At 45.9% G+C, this 23,173-nt stretch overlaps 1 protein-coding gene across 1 annotated transcript in view; it reads right to left on the bottom strand.

Annotated features, from left to right (window-relative positions):
- Positions 1-14,469, bottom strand: part of LOC116742970 (multidrug resistance-associated protein 4-like) — a 129,753-nt gene extending 115,284 nt beyond the window's left edge. The window contains 8 exon segments of the mRNA XM_032610904.1: positions 1,242-1,433; positions 2,395-2,524; positions 4,458-4,599; positions 5,339-5,393; positions 5,983-6,042; positions 9,058-9,234; positions 12,597-12,748; positions 14,385-14,469. Coding sequence (XP_032466795.1) covers positions 1,242-1,433; positions 2,395-2,524; positions 4,458-4,599; positions 5,339-5,393; positions 5,983-6,042; positions 9,058-9,234; positions 12,597-12,748; positions 14,385-14,469 — 993 coding nt within the window.
- Positions 14,470-23,173: the final 8,704 nt, after the last annotated feature.

The raw sequence follows: 23,173 nt of genomic DNA, 5'->3' as shown, positions 1-23,173 counted from the left end.
CCATTAACGATAACCTGGGAGAAAGAAACAGAAGCCCATTAAACGAACAAGCAATTCTGTTTTGTCCACATCAACTGATGCAATCTATGATGTTCAAGCCATTGTTCAAGCAGAATTACTCTTTCCTCACAAGGCGGGTTTGGAGCCCTCAACACCACGCCCTTGAAAGCCTGTCCCAGCCTTTTCCTCACAGCATAAAAGGGCAGTCAGACGTCCAGAATGCACTGACCAGACCCCGGGGGAGCCCTTTAATGCTATCATTCACTGATTTTTATAATCCAAGAGAGTAACACAGTATTTATCAGTATTTACATTTTTCTTTCTTTCTGCCAAATTACATTCTATCAGATAAGTTCAGTTTTCACCATTCGTTCACTAAGTTCCTTTAAATCCCAACAGAGTTAAATGTTTTCAGTTGCCATTTTCTGTGAAACTCAATGCCATTTGTGAAAACAACCTTTCCCCCAGTGAAACAATGCAATAAGAAGAAGAAATTTTAAAGCGCTCCGCTTTCCTTAAATAATAAAACACAAGTCAAAAATGGAGAGGGAAACCTACAGACTGAAAGGGAAGGAGGAGGCATCAACCAAGCGCAGAGGGCAGACCTTACCTGGAGCCTGATTCAAACCACCAGCGAATGGGATTTCTCAGTGAGATGATTAACAACATGTAAACACTGACGAGAACATTGATGATATTCAGGAAATTCAGGTTACTTTTCAGGTGTAATAATGGGGTAATTTTTTTCCAAAGGTCTCTTAGAGAAGACTAGTGAAATGTTTACAGATGAACTAATCTGAGGCCTAGGATCTTCCTCAGAATAATTTGGGGTGGGAGTGGGGCCGGCAGTGGGCGGGGGGAGAGATGCAGCAAGACTGGCCACAAGCCGATCCTGGCTGAAGCTGGGGGTGGGTTCATGAGTACTCATTACACTGTGCTCTCTATTTTTTACAAATTTTTGTAATTGCCCATTAAAAAGAGAAGTTAAAAGTGAATAAAACTTCACAAAGTGAAACAACTCCCTCCCCAAAAAAAGACATTCTATGATTGCTGGTATCACATCAGGATTCAAATAGTGACATACATGTGTGCATATTTACTCAGAAGACGAGATTAAAGTATTAAACAACATTAAAAGATCTTTCAAAATTTGAAAGAAACTTTTAACAAACCTTGTAGTTTAAACCAACGCTCTCATTATTTGAAATTCGAGTATATGCAACTCAAAAGTCATGACTCACCTTTTTCAAAGCACAAGCCTTTATTACTTTTTCATATCGTTCTTTTTCATATTTCTTCCCAAATAGAATATTACTCCTCAGAGTTCCTGAAAACACCCAGGGCTTCTGAGAAACATACGCGATCCTCCCGTGCACGCTGACCAGCCCCTGGCTCGGGGGCAGCTCCCCCAGCACAGCACTCAACAGTGACGACTGAAACAGATGCCAACACACACACGTGAACAGGCAGCACTCAGGACGGACACGCCAGCAGGACAACTGTCCCCACCCTGGGCGCTTGATAAACGATAGAACCCTTTCCTTTAGAATAACGAAAAAATAAGATTCTAAACCCTTTCATTCAGAATCTTATTCTGAAGGAATAGGATTAAGTACAGTATTCTAAACCCTTTCGTTTAGAATAGGATTAAGGCAGTCAGGACAAAAAAAAAAAGGAAGAATAACACCATTGGTCAAGGTAAACTAATGGTTGATAAGGATTATTAATAAAGTGCTATATTCAGCAAAGACTAATTAAGAATGTTTAACATTCTTAACTAGCAGAGCAGCCCAGCAGGACGTGTATTTCATGTATCTGATGTTTAATGCAGCTGTTCTTGCATCCAGGTATCCTTTACTTGACAAATACTTGCTCTTAAAAAGCTGTGTGTGAAGAATATATCCAAAATTATTAAAAGAACTCTGAAGTGAGTTGTGTCCAAAGCGCAAAAGTCCATCATAAAGGAAGTCATCACCCTCTTGTGTACACATCACCCTCTTGTGTACACATCCCCCTCTTGTGTACACATCCCCCTCTTGTGTACACATCCCCCTCTTGTGTACACATCCCACGTTTAGATTTCTGTATTCTGTTGTACAGAACACAGGAGACTAAGTGCACGTGCACATGTCCTTCAAATCTTTAACAACACACAGGCGTGGCACATCTGTGTCCACAGCATCACAGCGCTCACCACACTGGGCTGAAATAGTCTGCCTGCGTATCTGTCTCGCCCCAGAACCTGGCTGCCTCTGGAGAGCAGAGGCGTCCGGGGCTTGCTCACGTCTGTATCTTTAGCGCCAGCACATGGCTGCACACTCACTACACGTGCACTGACGGGACCACGTCAAGTCACACGAGGAAATGCTCAGAGCTTCCCGGAAGAGCCATTACCACCTCCAGACCTCCTGGAGGGCCCACTGTGACAGCAAGAGGTCCCCACTGTCTCATTCTGTCCTGAACAGCTGTCACATAAATCATTTCCTTCACGGAGACGTCCAAAGTCCCGACAAGCAGTTCCCAACTGTGTAACAGGAAGCACCAGGAAGGAAAACACAACGTGCTTACTAGTTTATTAAAATAATGTACTTAATAGAATATTCAGTATGAGGCTTTTAATCATTTGTAAGGTTTCATTATGACCCTTGGTTTTAACTGTCTATTTCACTAATCTCCACAAGGTGGCAGCATAAGTGCATACATGCCTGGCCCTTTACTAATAAATAATTTGAAATCTCCACTAATCGCTCCATTTTCATTCGATAAAGAATGAATCTCAGTAACGCTCAGCACGGAAAGGGGCACGTTATAGGATAAAGTCACTCTTGGTAAATTAACTCTTACAAATAACGGTCAAAGCTCTAATTTCACGAGAGCTCTAACTGAACACCAACAGCAACAAAAAATGGGGAACAAAGAAATTAATTATGGGGACTTCCCTGGTGGCGTAGTGGTTAAGAATCCACCTGCCAATGCAGGGGACCCAACACAGCCAAATATAAATGAATAAATTAATTAATTTTTTAAAACTCTATTAAAAAAATTAATTATGACATCATGGGTCAGAGTGATAAAGCCTCATATTTATACATGTTTCATGCATTACCTGTCCTGGCTAAACAGGGGCAATAAAGTACTTCTACTGTAAGAAAAACAAAAAACATGAAGATACCTGCGACAGCACACAGTCCAACGCAAGGGAGAAGGACAAAATACTCATCATGCCAATCACAGGTAGTATTCCTGAGAGACGTAAGAGTGTATGCACGTGTTAAGAAAACTGTCAGTAACTGCTAATGTTTAAAAAGAAAAAAAGAGTGGTCACACTTGATTAGTAAAACCCCAAAAGATCGAAAGGCAGAGTCTGCCTCATCTTCAAAATGAAAAACTTTGCTGGAAAGAACTAAACTAATTATAAAACATTCACAGACTAAAGAAAAGGACAATTATTTTTCATCACCAAAAAACCTAGCCCCAGATTTTATAGGTATTACAAGTCTATCAAGAAGAGGCTAGATTTTAATACATGAGAAACATTTTTAAAGCTTCTCCATTCCTTTCTTCCTGTCTGACACCTAGGGTTCCCATTTTACTACCTTTCACTCAGTTACGACAACAAAACAATGAGCCACATACAAACAACAGCTTCCCGTTGCAGCCCTTCACAGTCTGTCAGGGCCAGACACTGAGTTCCCTCCCTGTTCAGGCTTCAGGATCGGGCACTGCTCGGCCGTGACCAGAAGGGGGCAGCACTCGACAGCGCAGGGGTACCGGGGACTGTCTCCTGATTATACAGGCTCAGGGGGCCACTGACTCAACAAGGACCGTCTGAGGGATGATGATCTGATCATCAGCTAAGCCCCACTGTGTAACGGACCATTTGAAATCCCTGCCCCGTGGAGATTTGGAGGCTCTCACAGGACCATTTATTTTAAAGCTTCAAGACTGAGACCAAGTCCCATCATTTCATGAATGAGACCTGGGTCCCCGAAAACCTCCCCCACCTGCCCACCTGGCTGTACAGCGGAGCAGGTTACAGAGCTCATGTCTATCTCCTGCCTCCCAACCCAGCATATCCTTCATTCAGAAGCAGCTTCTCCCCAAAACCTCCAAAGTCTGTGCCCCTCCCGCTCCGAGGGCTCTCTCACCCATGACCTAAGTCGACAGGTCCTAATTACTAACGACCCCAGCGTGGAGCAGAATCCTTCCATAGGCAAGGCCAGGACAACAGAATAGGGTGTTCTGTAGCATAATGTAAGTTGCACAGAAGTCTGAGAACATGTTACTAAGTTCTTGAAAGAAGAACAAAGGAGCTCATTTAAAAATGCTACATAGTTTGGTACAAAAGAAATTTGGTAATGGGTCATTCAAAGTACGTGTTAGCATTCACACAGAGTCGCCTTTATAATGGAACTTTAATGATGCTTTCCATAAATGTGCATTATGATGAGAAATACCACACTGGAGGTAAATCCATGTGCACAGAGGACCATGAAACCAGGGGGCAGGGGGAGCGTTTCAGTCGTCGGTAAAGGGGCTGCACAGGGTGTGCAATATTGACAACTTCTTGAGAGCAGACCCTGTGTGTTTTCTGTTTGCCTGAACAACATAAATAAACCAAGTGTTGGAAAATCACCAGTTCTCCCTGTCAGCTTGCCACACAGTGCAACCCTCCAACTGGGAATCACTGGTGCTCACTATGTCCTCCTGCTGTCGCCTCCCCGTCCCTGGCTAGAAGTAGCCAGAGTAGCCAGAACCATCTAGAAGCCGTCCCAAAGTAGCCAGAACCATCTAGAAGCTTAGGATGGGGAGCCTCCACCCTGCCCGACAGTAAAATCTGTATGAAGATCCATGGCTTCACTCCGTATGTAGTAAGATGATCTGAGAATTCAAGGCAAAAAATGTACACTGATTCCCCAAAGCCTCTGGTCTGTAACAATTGTTTATGTACCTGTTAGTTAACCCATTCCATACTGCAGCATTTTGTCTGTCCAATCCTATAAAGTCTAACATTACAAACGTATGTACTTGAAGTTCAAAATGTGCTAATACTTTGAAAGCTCTCCTGAAAATGAGAGAGAGAGCAACATGTCAAACATCTTAGGCTGATTTTATACTTAATCTCCAGTAGTTGCAAACCTATTCCTGATTTTGAGAATTTTTATAACATACTTTCAGTAAATGAGCAAATCACACTTTACAACACGTGTAAAGTCTGAAAATTCTCTGATAAATCTATGTCTTCAGTTGCCTGTTAGCAGTCAAGATTCTTAGAATGAAGAATTTGTTACCTCATCCTAAAAGGCAGTGAAACCTTGCACGTCCACTACGGTTTTACCATCTGATGGCAGCTGAGGGTTGCACTGGGATATCTCATCAAGTAACGGAAAAGTCTACAGAAAAGGAAAAACAGATTGTTTAAACTGCAGGAACAAAACACAAACAAAAATAATCGCTTTCCTGGAATTTGCAAGAAAAAACTTTATACAGCTTATGTATCATTTTGCCAACTATATTTAAAATGTTGGTTCACATCAGAACATACTAAATAATATATAGGATAATATATACTATTATTATAGCATATAGAATATACAATCATACAGTATATATAGTATACATGTATAGATTATTATATATATTACATATGTATACTATATATATATTACATATGTTTGTGTGTGTGTATGTATATATATATATATATATATATATATATATATATATATATATATATATATATAAAAATAAAGAGTTTCCGGGCCATGAGAAAAGTTGTAACTTTCTCAACAAGTATACTGGTTTACTAGTTCCTCCTTAAGGAGAAAATATGGCTCCAAACTCCAACACATGTAAAACCTGGACATTTTTATTGTTTTACTTTTGTGTCACTAACAACAAACAGGGGAGTTGGAGTTGGTAGGAAATGATTCCACAAATATTTCCTGAATCCCACCATATACCAAGCACCATGTGACATACTAGGAACACAGAGAGGAAGGCCATTCCCAGGCCTTCAGGAATCAGGTGGCACAGGACAGGCTGGGAACACAAGACAAATGGCAGAGACTCGGAACTAAAACCCTGGCTCTGCCTGTTTTGAGTTGTGACCTTTTCCTGGGCACTTAAGTATACTCTGGTCTTCTCGTGCACGTTAACTCAGTATCACTGCTTGTCACTAACTATCACTCAAATCATCGCTCTAAAAATGAAATGCTCTTATTAAGTTTCTATCTCTTAAAAAATAGTTTACAAGCATCTATTCACAATCACTTGTCTCTCCTTAGTCAGTGCCCTCTCTCCTCGACAGCAGGAATGGCCACATCTCCCACTTATTATTTTCATACCACTTAGGAGCTATTCAATGCAATTCAGCTGAACAAACCAAGTCCTGTGAACCACTACTGAACTAACATAATCATATATAGGAAAACTCCCTCTTGCCCTGCAAATGCTGGACATAATTCAACAAGAAAAGCTACAGTGGTAGAGAAATACCACCCTCGCTGCCCACTCCCCGCCCCCCAAGAACTGTGAATGTGTGGCAGACAAAGACTGCTGGCTGTCCTCCAAATCTGCTCTCGTTCTTCTGAGGTAACAAACCCCAGATTTCAGCTGGCACCTGGCAGCCTAGAAGGAGGCCCTCTCTCTCCAGCCCCCCGAGCAGATAGGTGTAGCCATGTGACTACATCCAGGCCGGTGGAAAGTCACAATGTCCGGGACCTTCATCCACCCCACGGCCTAGGCCTCAGAGGTTACCAGCTGGGTCAAGGCCACATGCAGAGGAGCAACAAGAGAGGAGTCTGGGTCCCTAACACCCTGGAGGATCATACTAACCATGGAACTTGTTATGGGGTGAACTGTATCCCCACAGAAAAGCTATGTTGAAGTCCTAACCACAGTTACCTCAAAATGTGACTTTATTTGGAAATTGGGTTGTTGCAGATGTAATCCATTAAGGTGAGATCACACTGGACTAGGGTGGGCCTGATACTGAGCAGGACCCTGTAGGGCTCCTGGGCTCAAAAGCCTTTCTGAGTCGCACATTTCTTTGATAACAGGAAATAGGCTTCGTTCAGCCTCCACCACCTTCCCTGAGTTCCAACAGGCAGGTTCAAGCTGTTGTTAATTAGGGAAGGGAGGGGATGGGAGACAAGGAGAAACAGTCAAGAGAAACAATAGTACAGCCTTGCGGGCAGGGTCCTGGTTCCCCATCCAGGGATACACAGAAAGATATCTTTTAGCTGTTTTGCAGATACTGAAACCCACACGAGGTGGGACAAGTTAACGGTTAAGCACATAGACCCCAGACCAGCTGGAACCAGAAGGTCGATGATGTTGACTCCCACTTACCTCCCCACCAACCAATCAGAAGACTCCACCAGCTGACCACGCCCTCTTTGAACCATTAATATAAAACTTCTCACTACCCCCTCCAGGTTGGGAGACACAGTTTTGAGGGCATTAGCCCACTGTGGGCCCCTTTGCCTGGCAACGGAATAAAGCTATTCTTTTCTACTTCACCCAAAACTCTGTTTCCGAGATTTAATTCCGTGTCGGGATACAGAGGCCAGAGTCGGCTGCCGGCCCTGAATCCAATATCATTGGTGGCCTTATGAGAGATGCAGAGACAGACACACAGACAGAAAACCACCACACGACGGTGCAGACAGAGGTTGGAGTGATGGCAGCTACAAGCCAAGGAACGCCAAGGTGTGCCTGCAACCGCCAGAAGCTAACAGAGGCAAGGAAGGATTCCCCCATTGACTAAAAAAATATATTCACAATCTAAAAGTTGACAGTGCTGTTTTATTCTGCAGTATTCTTAGGACTTCAAGCCCAGCAGGCAGCATCTCAAGTAACTATGAGAAAACTGCTCCAAGGAGGCGAGGCGGAGCTAGGATATACAGGAGCTTTCCAACAAAGGGCAAGTAGTAGAACAAAAGATTACTGTTAATTAAAGAAAACCAGATATCCCAAGTTAAGGAATTTAGTGCTTTTCTATGTATGGGAAGACGAAAGAGACTGGGTTCACCGAAATCATTCCCTTGATATGCACCTCAGCTATCTGGGGCCAGTATCCTGTGTTTTCACATCCTGAGTTTCCTCAGGGCTCCCCACAAGGAGTGGCTGCAGTCTGATGGCCGCTAGATGGCAGTATTCTTTCCTTTCCTGAGTCTCCTCAGGGCTCACCAGCTCATTCTGGAGCGCTGCAGTCGCTGATGGGTGTGACATCCTTGTTTACTGATACGGCAGGCAATATTCCATTTCTCACCCCTTGCAGGATTCAGAGAGATCTTGAACCTCCTGACATCTTGATTTCAGACTTCTAGCTTCCAGAACTGTGAAACAATAAATTTCTGTGGTTTGGGCTTCCCTGGTGGCGCGGTGGTTGAGAGTCCGCCTGCCGATTCAGGGGACACGGGTTCGTGCCCCGGTCCGGGAAGATCCCACATGCCGCGGAACGGCTGGGCCCGTGAGCCATGGCCGCTGAGCCTGCGCGTCCAGAGCCTGTGCTCCGCAACGGGAAAGGCCACAACAGTGAGAGGCCTGCGTACCGCAAAAAAAAAAAAACTTTCTGTGGTTTTAACCACCTGGTTTGTGATGCTTTGTAATGGCAGCCTCAGGAAACTGTTACAGAGCCTTTGTACAAGGATTCTTGAATGAGAGCAAAACAAACTATCTGTGAAAACAGCTTTAACATGGGTAATTCTAGGACCCACACGCAACCTGAGTCCTAAGCAACACAGCCGGCAACTGAAACGAGCATGTGAGGATGTTTGAGAAATAAGAACAACACACGAAGAGTAACCTACTACCCTAAACGTCATAAACACCCTTCAAGTCCTTGACATCCCCATCTATCATGCCACAAAGCTACAAATGTGACTGCAACCTTCTACTTCAAAAGAACAAGTAAAAACGGAACTTGAAAAGGAAGACAGGATCCTTGCATTTCTCTCAAAGACAAGCTGGCAGGAGACGCTATCCTCTCGTCCCCACCTCCTCTCATCCAGGCTCACTGAGAACCTGAACACTGGGCATGGCCGCTCCTACCCGCCCCGAGCCCGTGTCCAGCAGGAGGCAGGATGGACAGTGGTCTGAGCACTCCTCTGCAGGTTTCAACCACTGCAGCCTGAGTTCTCTCTCCACACCACCTCTCCCATCGTCAGCCAGGTACCAGCTTTCGCCTGTTCTGCCACAGTTCATCCCTCTCCCAATTCTCCTTTCCTCCTGAAACAACATAATTTCAGAATCTCACTTGCTATTGCTGTAGCAGAAACTAGCTGAGACACCCCCATTATGTTAGCCCTTATTCAGCCCTTATTCTTTCCACCCATCCAACCGGTCTACAGGTTTTTGTTTTTTTGCGTTACGTGGGCCTCTCACTGTTGTGGCCTCTCCCGCTGCGGAGCACAGGCTCTGGACGCGCAGGCTCAGCGGCCATGGCTCACGGGCCCAGCCGCCCCGCAGCACGTGGGATCTTCCCGGACCGGGGCACGAACCCGTGTCCCCTGCATCGGCAGGCAGACCCTCAACCACTGTGCCACCAGGGAAGCCCCAGTCTACAGGTGTTTTTCCCCCTCTCTCTCTCGCTTCACTGCATCCTGAAAATGCCTGCCCTCAGCTACAGTTGTACTGTGCACCTAATGTTTACTTCTCCAAGACAACACTCCCCAACCTTCCTTTCCTTTGTGAGCATTCTTCATTCCAGAAAGAAGGTCACAGAATAACCCCGAGGACCACCAGAACCTGTTCCAGAACCACCTGACGCCAGCCCTAATGATCTCAGTGTCTCCAGGAGGAAAGAAGAATCCAAGACTACAGCAGCCCCGATCCTTAGCTACAGCCGTATTTTCCACTCTGAAACTATGAGACCCCTTCCTATTTCCCAGGAAGGGGGCCACAGTCTTGAGAGCGTTAGCCTGCTGTGGCCCATTTCGCCTGGCAAAGTAATAAAGCTACTCCTTTCTACGCCTCCAAAGCTGTGTCTCCGCGTTTCTCTTCAGCACTGGTGAACAGAGGCCTGGTTTTGCAGCAATACTATTAATCGTTTGAAATACTGATACAACTTTTTTTTTTTTTTTTTTTGATACGCAGGCGTCTCACTGTTGTGGCCTCTCCCGTTGCGGAGCACAGGCTCCGGATGCGCAGGCTCAGCGGCCATGGGTCACGGGCCCAGCCGCTCCGCGGCATGTGGGATCTTCCCGGACCCGGGCACGAACCCGTGTCCCCTGCATCGGCAGGCGGACTCTCAACCACCGTGCCACCAGCGAAGCCCGATACAACTTTTTTTCTTTTTGCTGGTTCCTTCCTCAGCCCTCCCCAGCACCACCGACCCTCCCCCAACACCACTCCCTCCTGACCTCTTTACAACACCTGAGAGCGTCCGCCACACTTCACACCCTCCAGTGACCCACAGCACCTAAGTCCATACTCCCACGTGGCCTCTGCCTGGATGCCCTGAGTATTAATCCCACCCATCCTTCCAGGCCCATCTCAAAGGCTAATCGCTAATCCTCCTAGGAACCAGCTCAGGGTGTTCCAGGCTGGCGCTGCGTTCCCTAGCTCTGAATCCCCGCAGGGATATTAAGTCACCAAGACGGTAGACACAACGTCATCCATGCACTTACACAGTCCCAACTCCAGCTAAGGCTGAGCCTTGCACAGAGTCGGCCCATCGTGGGCATCAGCTAAAGGAAGGAACAGGCTGTAGGGCTGGTTCAAATCCGTCCAACCACTATCCGCGCGGCAACAGCCTTACACAGTCTGGGCTAACACAGCAACAAGCAAAAGGTTATACGTATGTTATACACCTTGTCTAGACAGAAGCAAATTCCAATTTCAGCTTAAGCACGTTACCAAGACAAAAACTCAATATTCAGTGTGTGCATAGCAGAACAGAAATTCCCCCTGGACTTCCGCCTCATGGCCCCTTGGACTTTTCCTTCCAAGGACCAATGACACACAAACACGCATCCACAGTGAGTTTCACGACTTGATTCTTTATTAACCCCCCACTTGATGAAACAAATTCTAAGCAGGAAGGACTTCTCTGCATTTGCCGCCTGCCACTGCACATACGTATCTAGCACCTCGCCAGGCATCCGGTAGATACTCAATTATTTTGTGGAATAAGTGATTGAATGGATGAATACATTCCAAATTTGTTCCCAAAAAAGTCTAGCATAAACCGAGACAAGTTTTTCCTCTCAACCGATTTTAGTCATAACAAGATCTGGTCGTCTTTCATATTTGCTAAAATACACTTTGGCTTTGTGTGTTTCTTTCTACAGCTAGGGCAACGTTTCCCAAATGTGGCCTATTTTCAGGTATACAGGAGCACTTACTCAAGACATAGATACCTTGAGCCCCAGACAAGATCTAGTGAATCAGAAATTCCAAGGTGTGACCATTTAGTTTTTTAAAAAAGCACTCCAGGTGATTCTGACGAACTAGAGAAATAAATTTTTTAAAGGGTTATAGAAACCATAGACAGAATCTAAGACCTAAAAGAAAATAATATCTCAACGATTACTTCGACCCACCGAGAAGGAGTTTGTCACGCTAACACCAACCCTTCTCACCACTCTCATCCTTGGCCACTTGTCTCGCCTTTACTGAAAGCAACTACTGCCAAAAGAAGTTTAAATTCCTAGACCACCGTCCTGGTGCAAGATGTATGTACATGAGGGAAAATTTAAGTTTCTTGCCCAAATCAAAGACGCTTCGTTCATCAGGACACAAAGTAGCCTGACAAAGTCCGCCCCAGAAATTCCAAAGCTCTCAGCGGGTCATAATTCTAATGTTACTGCACACACCTACACGGGAAGGAATTTCAAGACGCAGACAATTCAGATGCATTTTTGTGGAAAAGAAAGAAAATCCACCCGAATATTTGAGCATAATTCCCTGAAAACTTTCTGTAGGACTCCTTTCATGCTACACTCTTTGGTGCATCACATAATCCGTCAAAGCATCAGTTACCACTTTTGCCACTAAAACCATGCTTAGTGGTTAGGCATTTGCAGGAGCCCAGACATCATGGAGCTGGATGGTTCCTCCAGTTGCACATTTTCTGAACACCTGCTATTTGTGAGGAGTATAAAGATGAACGAGGCCCTGTATCTGCCTTTTAGATAAGGGAGTTCAGGGAGGGAAAGAAATCCACAAACACATGGCTTAGTGAGGACCAAGCCACATCCAGGAGCTCAAAGGAAGAGATGGGGATTCAGGAGGGTGTGATGTTTAATTTTATGTCAACTTGGCTAAACCCAGTCCCCAGACACTTGCTCAAACACATATTACAGTGAAAGTATTTTTCAGATGAGATCAAACTGAAATCAGTAGACTCTGAATAAAGCAGATTACCCTCTGAAATGTGGGTGGGCCTCATGCAATTAGACAAAGGCCTTCAGAAAATAAAGACTGACCAACTCCAAAGAGGAGGGAACCCTCTCTCCTGACCACCTTCAGACCTGAAATGCATTTTAGCATAAAGTTTCATTGTTTTAATCTTCTTTTATTTCATGATGATCAGGAAGACAGTCAGACTAACGCTGTCATCCAAGTAAGACTGAGGCGTTTCTAAATACCTGCAAGGCCCAAGAGCCCAGGCCAGGAGCCAGGCCAGCAGAGTCTACAATGAACACCAGGCAGTGCGGGGCACAGTTCCTCTCTTTAGAGAGCAGGTCCACCAAGTCTTTGACAGGCCTGCAGCTTGCACCTGGACACACCTTTCCTCCAGCTACAAAATACAAAGAAACCATATGGGACTAAAAATAACTGTGTGCACGCACAGTTGGGCCAAATTCTGGACCAAAAGATTTAAAGAAAGACAAAAAACCCAACTGCCATTTCTGAAGAGCTGGGAGCAATGAACTGGGTGTCGGGAGTAAAAGCAGGGTACTGCACATGCCCCCCTGCAATCAGCACCACAAAGGGGTGGGCAGACCACCTAAGCCACCGGTCCAGTCTGACCCCTGGACACACCCCACCCTCATCCAGTATAAGGAATGAGCCCCCCTCGGCGAGCGAGCGAGGGAACCTGTCACTTGTTCTCGCTCCCTCCTGCAGCCAGTTCAGGGGCCCCACAAAAGCCTTGCCTGAATCTGTCTGGCCTCAAGTCAATTTCTACTGACTGGGGAAGGCCAAGAACCCTGGTCGGTATCAAGTCCAGTAGGGCTGGTTTGAGATACACAGATGAACACACACAACAAGGGGAAGATTCAGATCTATTCCCACTCTGGATAAGGTCCAGCTCCCCTGCGTTGAGACCCTGCCAAGGCCCGATGTTCCAGGAATGCCGAACTCCAATCTGCTCCCTCCCTCTGCATTTCTCTGGCAGCTAGGACAGGTTGAGCCACTCTGGACCTCCGTGGGGTCCCAGCTGTTTCCTGCACCTGTTGTTTCAGGCAATCCAGTGTTTATTTGATGCCCATGATGTGTCCAACATGGGCCAGGCACTACGCTGAAGAACTACCAGATACAGTCTGCTGTGAAAGGCCTTAAAATACTCCTGGGGAGTCAGGATCACCCCACGTGACATGATGCTGGGCGGTGCGGGACTGGCCGTGCACATAAATGGAAGCCCTAGATCAGTACGAATGAAAATGCTGGGAGGGGGCATGGGGCTGCTGGAGGGCTCAGCAGCATTTGCTTAAATCAAGGACAGATGAGAAGGCAACCCAGGGGGCCCAGGAGAGTGCGCCGAGACCCGAAAGTGGGGATGAATGAGGCAGGTCACAGGGACAAGCCCCTTCCCCATTCCCCCGCCAGAGTGGAGGGTCGTGTGCTGGGAAACAAACAGAGCGGCCAGTGGAGCCTAGAGTTTAACATTTTGACTCTGCAGGAAACAGGGAACCTGTGAAGGTCTTCAGAGTAAGAGGAGATGATGAAAACTAGACTTAATGAGATATTGCACATGACCAAAGGTACTAAGAAGGCAATAATGTAACAATGGTTAAGAAACCGGGCTTTGGGGCTTCCCTGGTGGCACAGTGGTTGAGAGTCCGCCTGCCGATGCAGGGGACGCGGGTTCGTGCCCCGGTCCGGGAAGATCCCACATGCCTGGGCCCGAGAGCCATGGCCGCTGAGCCTGCGCATCCAGAGCCTGTACTCCGCAACGGGAGAGGCCACAACAGTGAGAGGCCCGCGTACCACAAAAAATTAAAAAAATTTAAAAGATAATAAAAAAAAAGAAACCGGGCTTTGGGCATAATCCTAGTTCTGTCATTTACAAGCTATGTGAGGATGGGTGAGCTATTTCACCTGTTACAAGAGCCTGTTTCAGATGAGTCATGAATATTCCTCCCTCTCTTGACTCAATTCCCTCCCTTTCACCTCGACCCTCCTATATATATATACAGTGCCTCGGCCCAAACGGGGTTGAGAAGTTGATTTGCGAACTAAGTTCCTGTTTCTCCACTCTTTGGCCATTGAATAACGCTTGTGCTGTTCCAGACTCATCACCGGTTTAATCATTGGCTGTGGGAATCCGAATGGAAAAACAACCGCCCCAGCCAAGATAAGGGTTCTTAGCCTGGGCTAGAACCCCGGCATGAGTCCAGGCGAACAATTCGGTGACAAGTACAGCAGTTACCTACACAAGGAACATAGGCTCCAGAACAAGACCGCCTGGTTTGGGATCCTGCACCACCACTCACTTGCTGTGTGATGGTAGGCAACTTACTCAACCTCTCTGCTTCAGTGACTTCAGGTGTAAAATAAGAGGTAATAGCTCCTTTCCTTCCAGCAGGAAAACTGGAAATGGGTGCCTACCAAAATCAATGAGAAGTCTTCACCTTCCCATTTCCACCCACCCACATTTTGAAAATGCACAAACAGAAGGTGTTTGGAGAGTTCCATGCCCTGCCTGAAGTTAAGGAGACATGTGTCTACTTTGTTATTATTTACATTAACTACACCCATACACCTTCTTCTAGGCCCCTCTTGCCTTAAGGGCCATCAAATAGCCAAGAGATGTAGCTACACACACTGAATACACCACAACCAAAATAAGCATAGGAGCTCCCATCCCCTGTGGATCCCCTAGACCATCCCATAGAAAAAGAAAATATCAGAATTTGCGGGAAAGATGAATGGGTTAAGGTCCAGAAACAAAAGATCTAATAATCACCCAAGTGTGATTAAAGCCCCAAGGTTCGGACTTCCCTGGTGGCACAGTGGTTAAGAATCCGCCTGCCAATACAGGGGACACGGGCTCGAGCCCTGGTCTGGGAAGATCCCACATGTCGTGGAGCAACTAAGCCCGTGCGCCACAACTACTGAGCCTGTGCCCTAGAGCCCACATGCTGCAACTACTGAGCCCGAGTGCTGCAACTACTGAAGCCCACGTGCCTAGAGCCTGTGCTCCGCAACAAGAGAAGTCAGAACAAAGAGTAGCCCCCGCTCGCCGCAACTAGAGAGAAAAGCCCGTGCACAGCAATGAAGACCTAACACAGCCAAAAAAAAAAAAAAAAATCCACCTTCCAATGCAGGGGACAAGGGTTCGATCCCTGGTCGCAGAACTAAGATCCCACATGCCACGGGACATGTGTGTTGCAACTACTGAGCCCGCGCGCTCTGGAGCCCACAAACCACAACTAGAGAGAAGCCCACGCGTTGCAACGAAAGATCCCGTGTGCCACAACTAAGACCCAATGCAGCCAAATAAATAACCAAAAAAAAAAAAAAAAAGCCCCAAGTTTCAGGCCCATCTTGTTAGTAGTCCCAGCTACTAGATGGAAAACTTTAGTTAAGAGCTTCACCTCTCTGAGCCGTTTTTTATCTGTGTGTTTCCTCCCAGTTCAAGGAACCTTCAGTGGTTTCAGGACCAAATGATTCCTAGGCAGACCACCTGCATCAAGACCATGCACTGCTTCTCCAAAGGCTAAAGATATGGATAAGACCCCACAGGCTTCAGGGACCCCATCCCCAGAGTGGTCCTCAAAGGTGGAAGTGGAAATATTCGAAATAGGGAAAGGGGCTGGTCAAATACACACTCCAGTAGTGGCTGTGTGTCCCAATCAAAACGTTTTCAAGAATAAAATAAATATTAAATAAAAAATAAGTTTTTTAATCCTTAAATAAAAAATAAGTGTTTTTCACCAACACGAAATTTGCTATGATTAGGTACCAGGACATACAGTGAAAGACACACACGGAGAGAGGGAGGCAGAGAGAGACGTGGTCATAGACACAAGGACAGAGGGAGCTGGGTGCAGTTGGAACGCGCTGTCACATAAGATATATGGGAAGGGGTGGTGATATTACTGGAAGCCGGCAGCGGTCCAGGGCGCTAACTAGATACAGGAGGTTGTTAATAAACTGATTGCTTTGGGGTAAAAAGGCTACAGCTTTAGTTCAAAACTGCGAATTACTGAGCGGCATGGGGGAGGCCGGCTGACGGTGGGGTGCAGGGACTGCAGTCCCTCCTCCCGCTGGGTGATGACGCCCCCGGGGCAGCTTCGGGTCTCAGCCTCCCCGCCTCCTGCTCTCTGGCATTGCAGGTTGGCGGGGCGACTAGCGGCAAGGGAGGCAGACCCTGCGCCCCAGCCACCAGGTCGCCGGGTCTCCCTCCCCGGGTCTGCTCCCGCGCGGCCCGCGCGCAGGGGCGCAAAGCGGAACACGCCGCTGGCGTGGGAAGGCTCCAGCGGCGGCGGAAAGCGCTCCCCCCGCCCAACACTCTGCCCCCTAAAGGGCGCTGGCGGCGTCCGGCAGGGGCCCGCGTTAGCGGGATGTCGCAGCTCAGGCGGGGCGCTCACCAGAACAGGCGGGAGCAGAGGTTCGTGTCCTGCAGCGGGCTGGGCGGCACCTCCGGGTACGCCGGCAGCATCTTGCCGGCGCTGGCGGGGAGTCTGGAGCCCCGGGCGCCTCCGCTCCGTAGGAACCTGGAGTGGAGCACCCGCAGCCGTTCCGTCCCCGTCTACCCCCAGCCACGCCGCCTTCCGGGAACGCCTAGGGTCGGGGGCGGGGAGGGGAGGAGCTCCCTGTACGCGCAGGTGTTAGAGGCCTGGGAGGCGAAGCCAGCGCGCAAGGTGCAGGGCTGCCGGACGAAGGGGGGCCGAGCGGACGCTGCCAGGAGCCACAGGCAGGTGTGAGGCAACGCCGCAGGCGCAGTTGATGTAGGCGGGTAGGCGGGCTAAACAGCACACGGGGTCCAGCGCGCAGGCACCCACTTACTAGTACCTGGCTGCAAACTCTGCCAAAAGTGCTTGCTCTGAGCCCACGCACCCCAGAAGGTGGAAAGAGGAGGCTCAGGCTCTGCCTGCCTTTGCTACTCAAAAATGTCCCCTGGGGGGCTTCCCCGGTGGCGCGGTGGTTGAGAGTCCGCCTGCCGATGCAGGGGACGCGGGTTCGTGCCCCGGTCCGGGAAGATCCCACATGCCGCGGAGCGGCTGGGCCCGTGAGCCATGGCTGCTGAGCCTGCGCGTCTGGAGCCTGTGCTCCGCAACGGGAGAGGCCACAGCAGTGAGAGGTCCGCGTACCGCAAAAAAAAAAAAAAGTCATTATAGACACATATGTACAAATTTATTTATGTACACATATGTTTATCAGAGCAGTGCTTATTATAATAATTTATAAACATTCTACGTTCAGCAATAGCAGAATGATTAAATAAGTCATTTTTAAACAAGTGTTTTTTGAACATCCACCATACATCAGACACCCTTCTAAGAACTGGGGATCAATGGCAAAAAGGGCATGTAAGTTTTATCTTCTCAAGAGGAAATAATAGAGAGTAGTTGGAGATGGCCAGCAAATCCCGATTTAAATTGCAGTCAAGAAACTTGAGCTGAAATGGGAAACCAAGAAGGAGCCAGCCTTGTCCAAATCTGGGAGAAAAAAAGATCCCCAAAAAGTGAAAACAAAAAATCCATGGCATTGGATAAGATAACTTGGGTGAGTGTAGATTTTTTTTTAAAGGGAAGAGAGACCTGTTGCATCTGGAAGAGAGGCGAGGTCACTAGGCAAACTGCCACCCCCAAGACTGGGGAGGCCCCCCCAGTGAAGAGAGGAAATGGAGGCTTCCCAGAGCAAAACCACCAGGGGGACCTGTGCCTGGGGAGGAAAACCAGAACTATAACTGACAATTGCTGGAGGCTCAGTGTGACAATGTGAGAGTTAGAAACTACAGGGGGACCCAGTCATGCGAGGACTCACAACACGGTGAGATTTTCCTCCAGGAGCTCCACCAGGATCCTACAGAAAATACCAGAGAAAAATCCCTCAGCCTTCCTGCTGGGGGAGGGGAAAGTAGCCAATTTGAAATAGACCAGAAGACTCCAAGGCTTGCCCTTGGGGGAAACTAGTTAACCAGAGTCTAACCTGCTGGGGTGTTAACTGAGCCTAACTGACCTGGGGGAAGAGAAATACCCAGCTCCAGCTGTCTCTAGCCATCCTGTCCCACATAAGGGAAGGGGTGGGGGGAAAAAAAAATGAGAAACACTTGTGAAGTTCATGGTCCAGAGGCAGAAGCTCACTGGGGGATTGAGACTTAATCGTGGGAACTGCCTGCCCTCACACCTCACCACCTCATTACTAAGGCCTTGTTACAGCAGTTCCTTTAACCCAGGACATTGTGTCTGCATATCGAAAAAAAGTTACAAGGCACACCAAAAGCCAAAAAAAAAATTTTTTTGAAGAGACAGAGCATGCATCAGAACCAGATGTGGCAGGGATGTTAGAATTATCAGACCAGGAATTTAAACGCAACTATGATTAATACACCAAGGGCTCTAATGGATAAAGTAGACAGCATGCAAAAACAGAGGAGCAGTGTAAGCAGAGAGATGGAAATCCTTAGAAAGAACCGAAAAGAAACGCTAGAGATAAAAAGCGCTGTAACCGAAATGAAGAATGCCTCTGATGGGCTTATTAGCAGACTGGCCACAGCTGAGGGAGGAGTTGCTGAGCTAGAGGATATATCAATAGAATCCACAAAGGCCAAAAGGCAAAGAGAACGAAGGCTAGAAAAACCAGAATATCCAGGACTGAGGAACAAATACAAAAGATTCCACATCTGCTTATTGAGAATTCCAGAAGGAGAAGCAAGAGAGAAAGGGACGAAAGAAACGTTTAAAACAATAATGACTGAAAATTTCCCCCAATTAATGTCAAACACCAAACCACAGGTCCAGGAAGCTCAGAGAACACCAAGCAGAATTAATGTCAAAAAAAAACCAACTCCTACAACTAGGTATACTATTTTCAAATTAAAGAAAAACACTTTGGCTATAGAGGAATAAAGATAAGAATTACATCCAACTTCTCTGCAGAAATCATGCAAACAAGAAGAGAGTGGAGTGAAAAATTTTAAGTGTTGAGAGAAAAGAAATCACCAACCTAGAATTCTGTACCTTGTGAAATGATCTTTCAAAAGTGAAGGAGAAATTTTTTTTTCAGACAAACAAAAACTGAGGGACTTTGTTGCCCGTGGACTTGCTTTGCAAAAAATGTTAAAAGCATTGAGAAGGAAAATAATGTCAGAAACAAAGACCTACATAAAGTAAGGAAGAGCATCAAAGAAGGACGAAGGGAATAGTTCTGCAAGAGGAACACATAAAACGGTATTGAAGGGGCTTCCCTGGTGGCGCAGTGGTAGAAAGTCCGCCTGCCGATCCAGGGCACACGGGTTCGTGCCCCGGTCCGGGAGGATCCCACATGTCGCAGAGCAGCTGGGCCCGTGAGGCATGGCCGCTGAGCCTGCGCGTCCGGAGCCTGTACCCCGCAACGGGAGAGGCCGCGGCAGTGAGAGGCCCGCGTACCGCAAAAAAACAAAACAAACAAACAAAAAAAAATGGTATTGAAAGCTTTGAACAATGGCCAGAATGGAAGAACTTACAAAAGCTGTATCCTGAGAGTGCAGTGACGAAAGCAACAGAGAAGTTGTGAGGATTTCAGCAAAGAGGCTGTTAGACTCCGCCTGCCACTCCCATTCCTTCATTTCTCTTTCATGGCAACCACATGTCGTATGTCACCTCACCTGTGGACTGAGGGTGAGCCAGCTCCTTGACTTGTGCATTGAACCCTGTTTACTGCTCTGATGGTTAATACTTTTATTGACTCAACTGTAGGTTCTTTCTGGATTCCTAACATTTGACTATGCCTGAGCTTTGGTAGCTAAGGATATTCTTCTTTTACTTTGCAGTGGGTTTTGCTGGATTCTGCCTGCTGATGGCATTTAACTACTGACCACTGTCTACTACACAGAGGAACCAAGATAAGGTGGCAGCTTTGGATAAGAAGCAATTGGGAAAGAGCAACTGGCCTTTGACCCAAATCTAGTAGTTTAGGTCAGAAAGCCTGAGGTGCCAGCTCTTCAGAATGAGCTGATCTGTAAGGATACATGTAACGCCATGTCATGTGTCCATGCAAAGTTCAGAATCAAACTATGTAGTATAGCTTGCCCGTATACTGTCAGAGATGCCACTCTCTCTGAATTGAGACCAAAGTTTCCACACCTTTCACCAACTAGTGTGTATGTATGTGTCATTTATCATTTTTCAATAGTCAGTCAACTTAAGTCTTTACTCATTAATCAAGATTGCCAGGCAGGCTATTTCTAGCACACGTCTGTGTGTCCTATAGGACTGCAGCCTTTACTCTTCTGCCCTCAAACCGCTTTTCTTATTTCAGATTTAGACTTTCATCCAGCCACTGACTATCAAGCATTGCCATCCATCTCTGCCTGTCAGTCAACTGGTTCCGTTTCCATAAAACAACCATGCCTGTCTTATAATGGCACTTGTTTGTAGATCCATTTTGGTGTTTTATTACATTTTCCTGCATTCTTTAAAATAAATGAATAGAAGATGGAAAAATTAATATACTAATAGTAATAATGCAATTCCTGCAAAGATGGAGAGAGTATGAAGTAGAACAAAGGAGGTAACTCTTCAACCTGGTTCGGATGCATATTGGAAGTCAACTCACTGATTATATGCTTAATTTTGAAGGAAAGGAATTTTTTTGAATCTATGGAAGCTTTATTCATAGCTGCCAAAACCTGGAAGTAACCAAAACGTCCTTCAGTAGGCAAATGGATAAATAAACTGGTTCATCCAGACAGTGGAGTATTATTCAGCACTAAAAAGAAATGAGCTACCAAGACATGAAACAACATGAAGGAAACTTAAATGCTTATAACTAAGTGAAAGAAGCCAGTCTGAAAAGGCTACATACTTTAGGATTCTAAGTATATGACAGAAAGGCAAAACTATGGAGTCAATAAAAAGATCAGTGGCTGCCAGAGGGTGGAGGTGGGAGTGAGGGATGAACTGGTGGAGCACAGAGGATTTTAAGACAATGAAAATACTCTGTATGATACCATAATGATGGAAATGTCATTATATATTTGTCCAAAACCATAGAATGCACAACACCAAGAGTGAACCCTAACGTAAGCTGTGGACTCCGGGGGACTTCCCTGGTGGTCCAGTGGTAAAGAATCCACCTTGGAATGCAGGGGACGAGGGTTTGATCACTGGTTGGGGACCTAAGATCCCTCATGCCGTGGGGCAACACCACTACTGCTGAGCTCACACGCCACTACTACTGAGCTCGCGCGCCTCAACGAAAGAGTCCATGTGCCGCAAACTACAGAGCCCGTGCACCCTTGAGTCCACGTGCCACAACTAGAGAGACGCCCGCATGCTGAAACAAGAACGCACGCACTGCAAGGAAAGATCCCACATGCCGCAACTAAGACCTGATGCAGCCAATAAATAAATAAATAAAATATATTTTTAAAAAACCTATGAAAAAAAAAAAAAAACCTATGGATTTCAGGTGACTATGATGTGTCAGTGTAGATTCATCAATTGTAGCAAGGGTTTCACTCTGGTGGAGGAATGTTGGTAGTGGGGAGGCTATGGAGTGTGGGGACAGGGCAGATATGGGAAATCTCTGTACTTGCCACTACAAAAAAAAGAGAGAAAGAAAAATCTATGAAATACTAATAAGATATCGATGAAGATTATATATCCAAAAGGTGAAGTGTTATAATAGAGGACATAAAGAGATTTTTTTTAAGTTAGAGACTGAGATTCATATTAATAAATTGTCCCATGGATCCCTTAGAGAATTTCACAGGCTTATACATCATCCGATAGAGATACAGCTTTCTCCAACTCAGTCAGGAAAATTAGAAGGCCAGACTTAGCCTATCTCCTGTCAATTTTTAAAAAGTAATGTTTAACACACTACCAAAGTGATCATCATTAACCTCCTTTCCATCCCTTGCAAATTACCATCAGCAGGTCCATTTTTTCTTCATTAAACTTTTTTTGTTTATTAAATGGGACTTCAGTTAAACTAAGAGAAATAGAATTTGAGGCAAGAAATACATTTATAAAATTAATTTGCATTGCATTATATTAATGTTAAATCTCTGTTTTGGATAATCATAGATATATGACATTCAGGGGTTAAAAAGCTGAAATGCTCTTCCCAAACATAAAGAACTCTAGAATTCTTTTTGTTTTCTGAAAAGGGACTTCCCTCACTCCATCTAGACAGTCTATTTTCAACTGCACTCTCAGGGAAGCTATGGGTATAAAATTAGCAAATTGAATCTAAATGAAACGTATGTTTCCTACCCTCACAGAGCTTACAACTTATACTGTGTGTGCAATTCCCATCCTTAGGGTCACACCTTTGAGTGAAGGCTTCTATTTTAATATGAACAACAGAAATGAAGTCCACTATGTTTCAGTATTAAAACAAAAAATATTGACTTTTTTGATGGGCATTTTTCTCAAATGTGTTGCTGATATCCCTCCATTCTTAGAGTATGCAGAATATGATAACAAACATTATTAATTATTTGGTATCATTATCAGCAAGTAGTGTTGTGTCATTTGGTACAATACCCTTAGGGCCTAATGAAACACAGGTGTAGGGGTTTATGGATTTACTTACATACATTTAATAGCAACCATTTATCTTTTAAAACTTTCATGTCCGTTTTTTATATATTTTTCTTCTCTTTCCTTTTCTAATAATATTTTACTTTTTACTATTTTTAAATTGGCTTGTTAAGTAAGATTTAATAGGCTTTAAAGACTTTTTTTTTTTTTTTAGATGTTGGTAGGAGTTTTTATTAATTTATTTTTGCTGTGTTGGGTCTTCGTTTCTGTGCGAGGGCATTCTCTAGTTGTGGCAAATGGGG

Source organism: Phocoena sinus, chromosome 18 (assembly GCF_008692025.1).
Source record: "Phocoena sinus isolate mPhoSin1 chromosome 18, mPhoSin1.pri, whole genome shotgun sequence".
NCBI classification, from domain to species: Eukaryota; Metazoa; Chordata; class Mammalia; order Artiodactyla; family Phocoenidae; genus Phocoena; species Phocoena sinus.
Note: the sequence above shows the minus strand (reverse complement) of the source record. Positions and strands in the feature narration are given on the sequence as shown.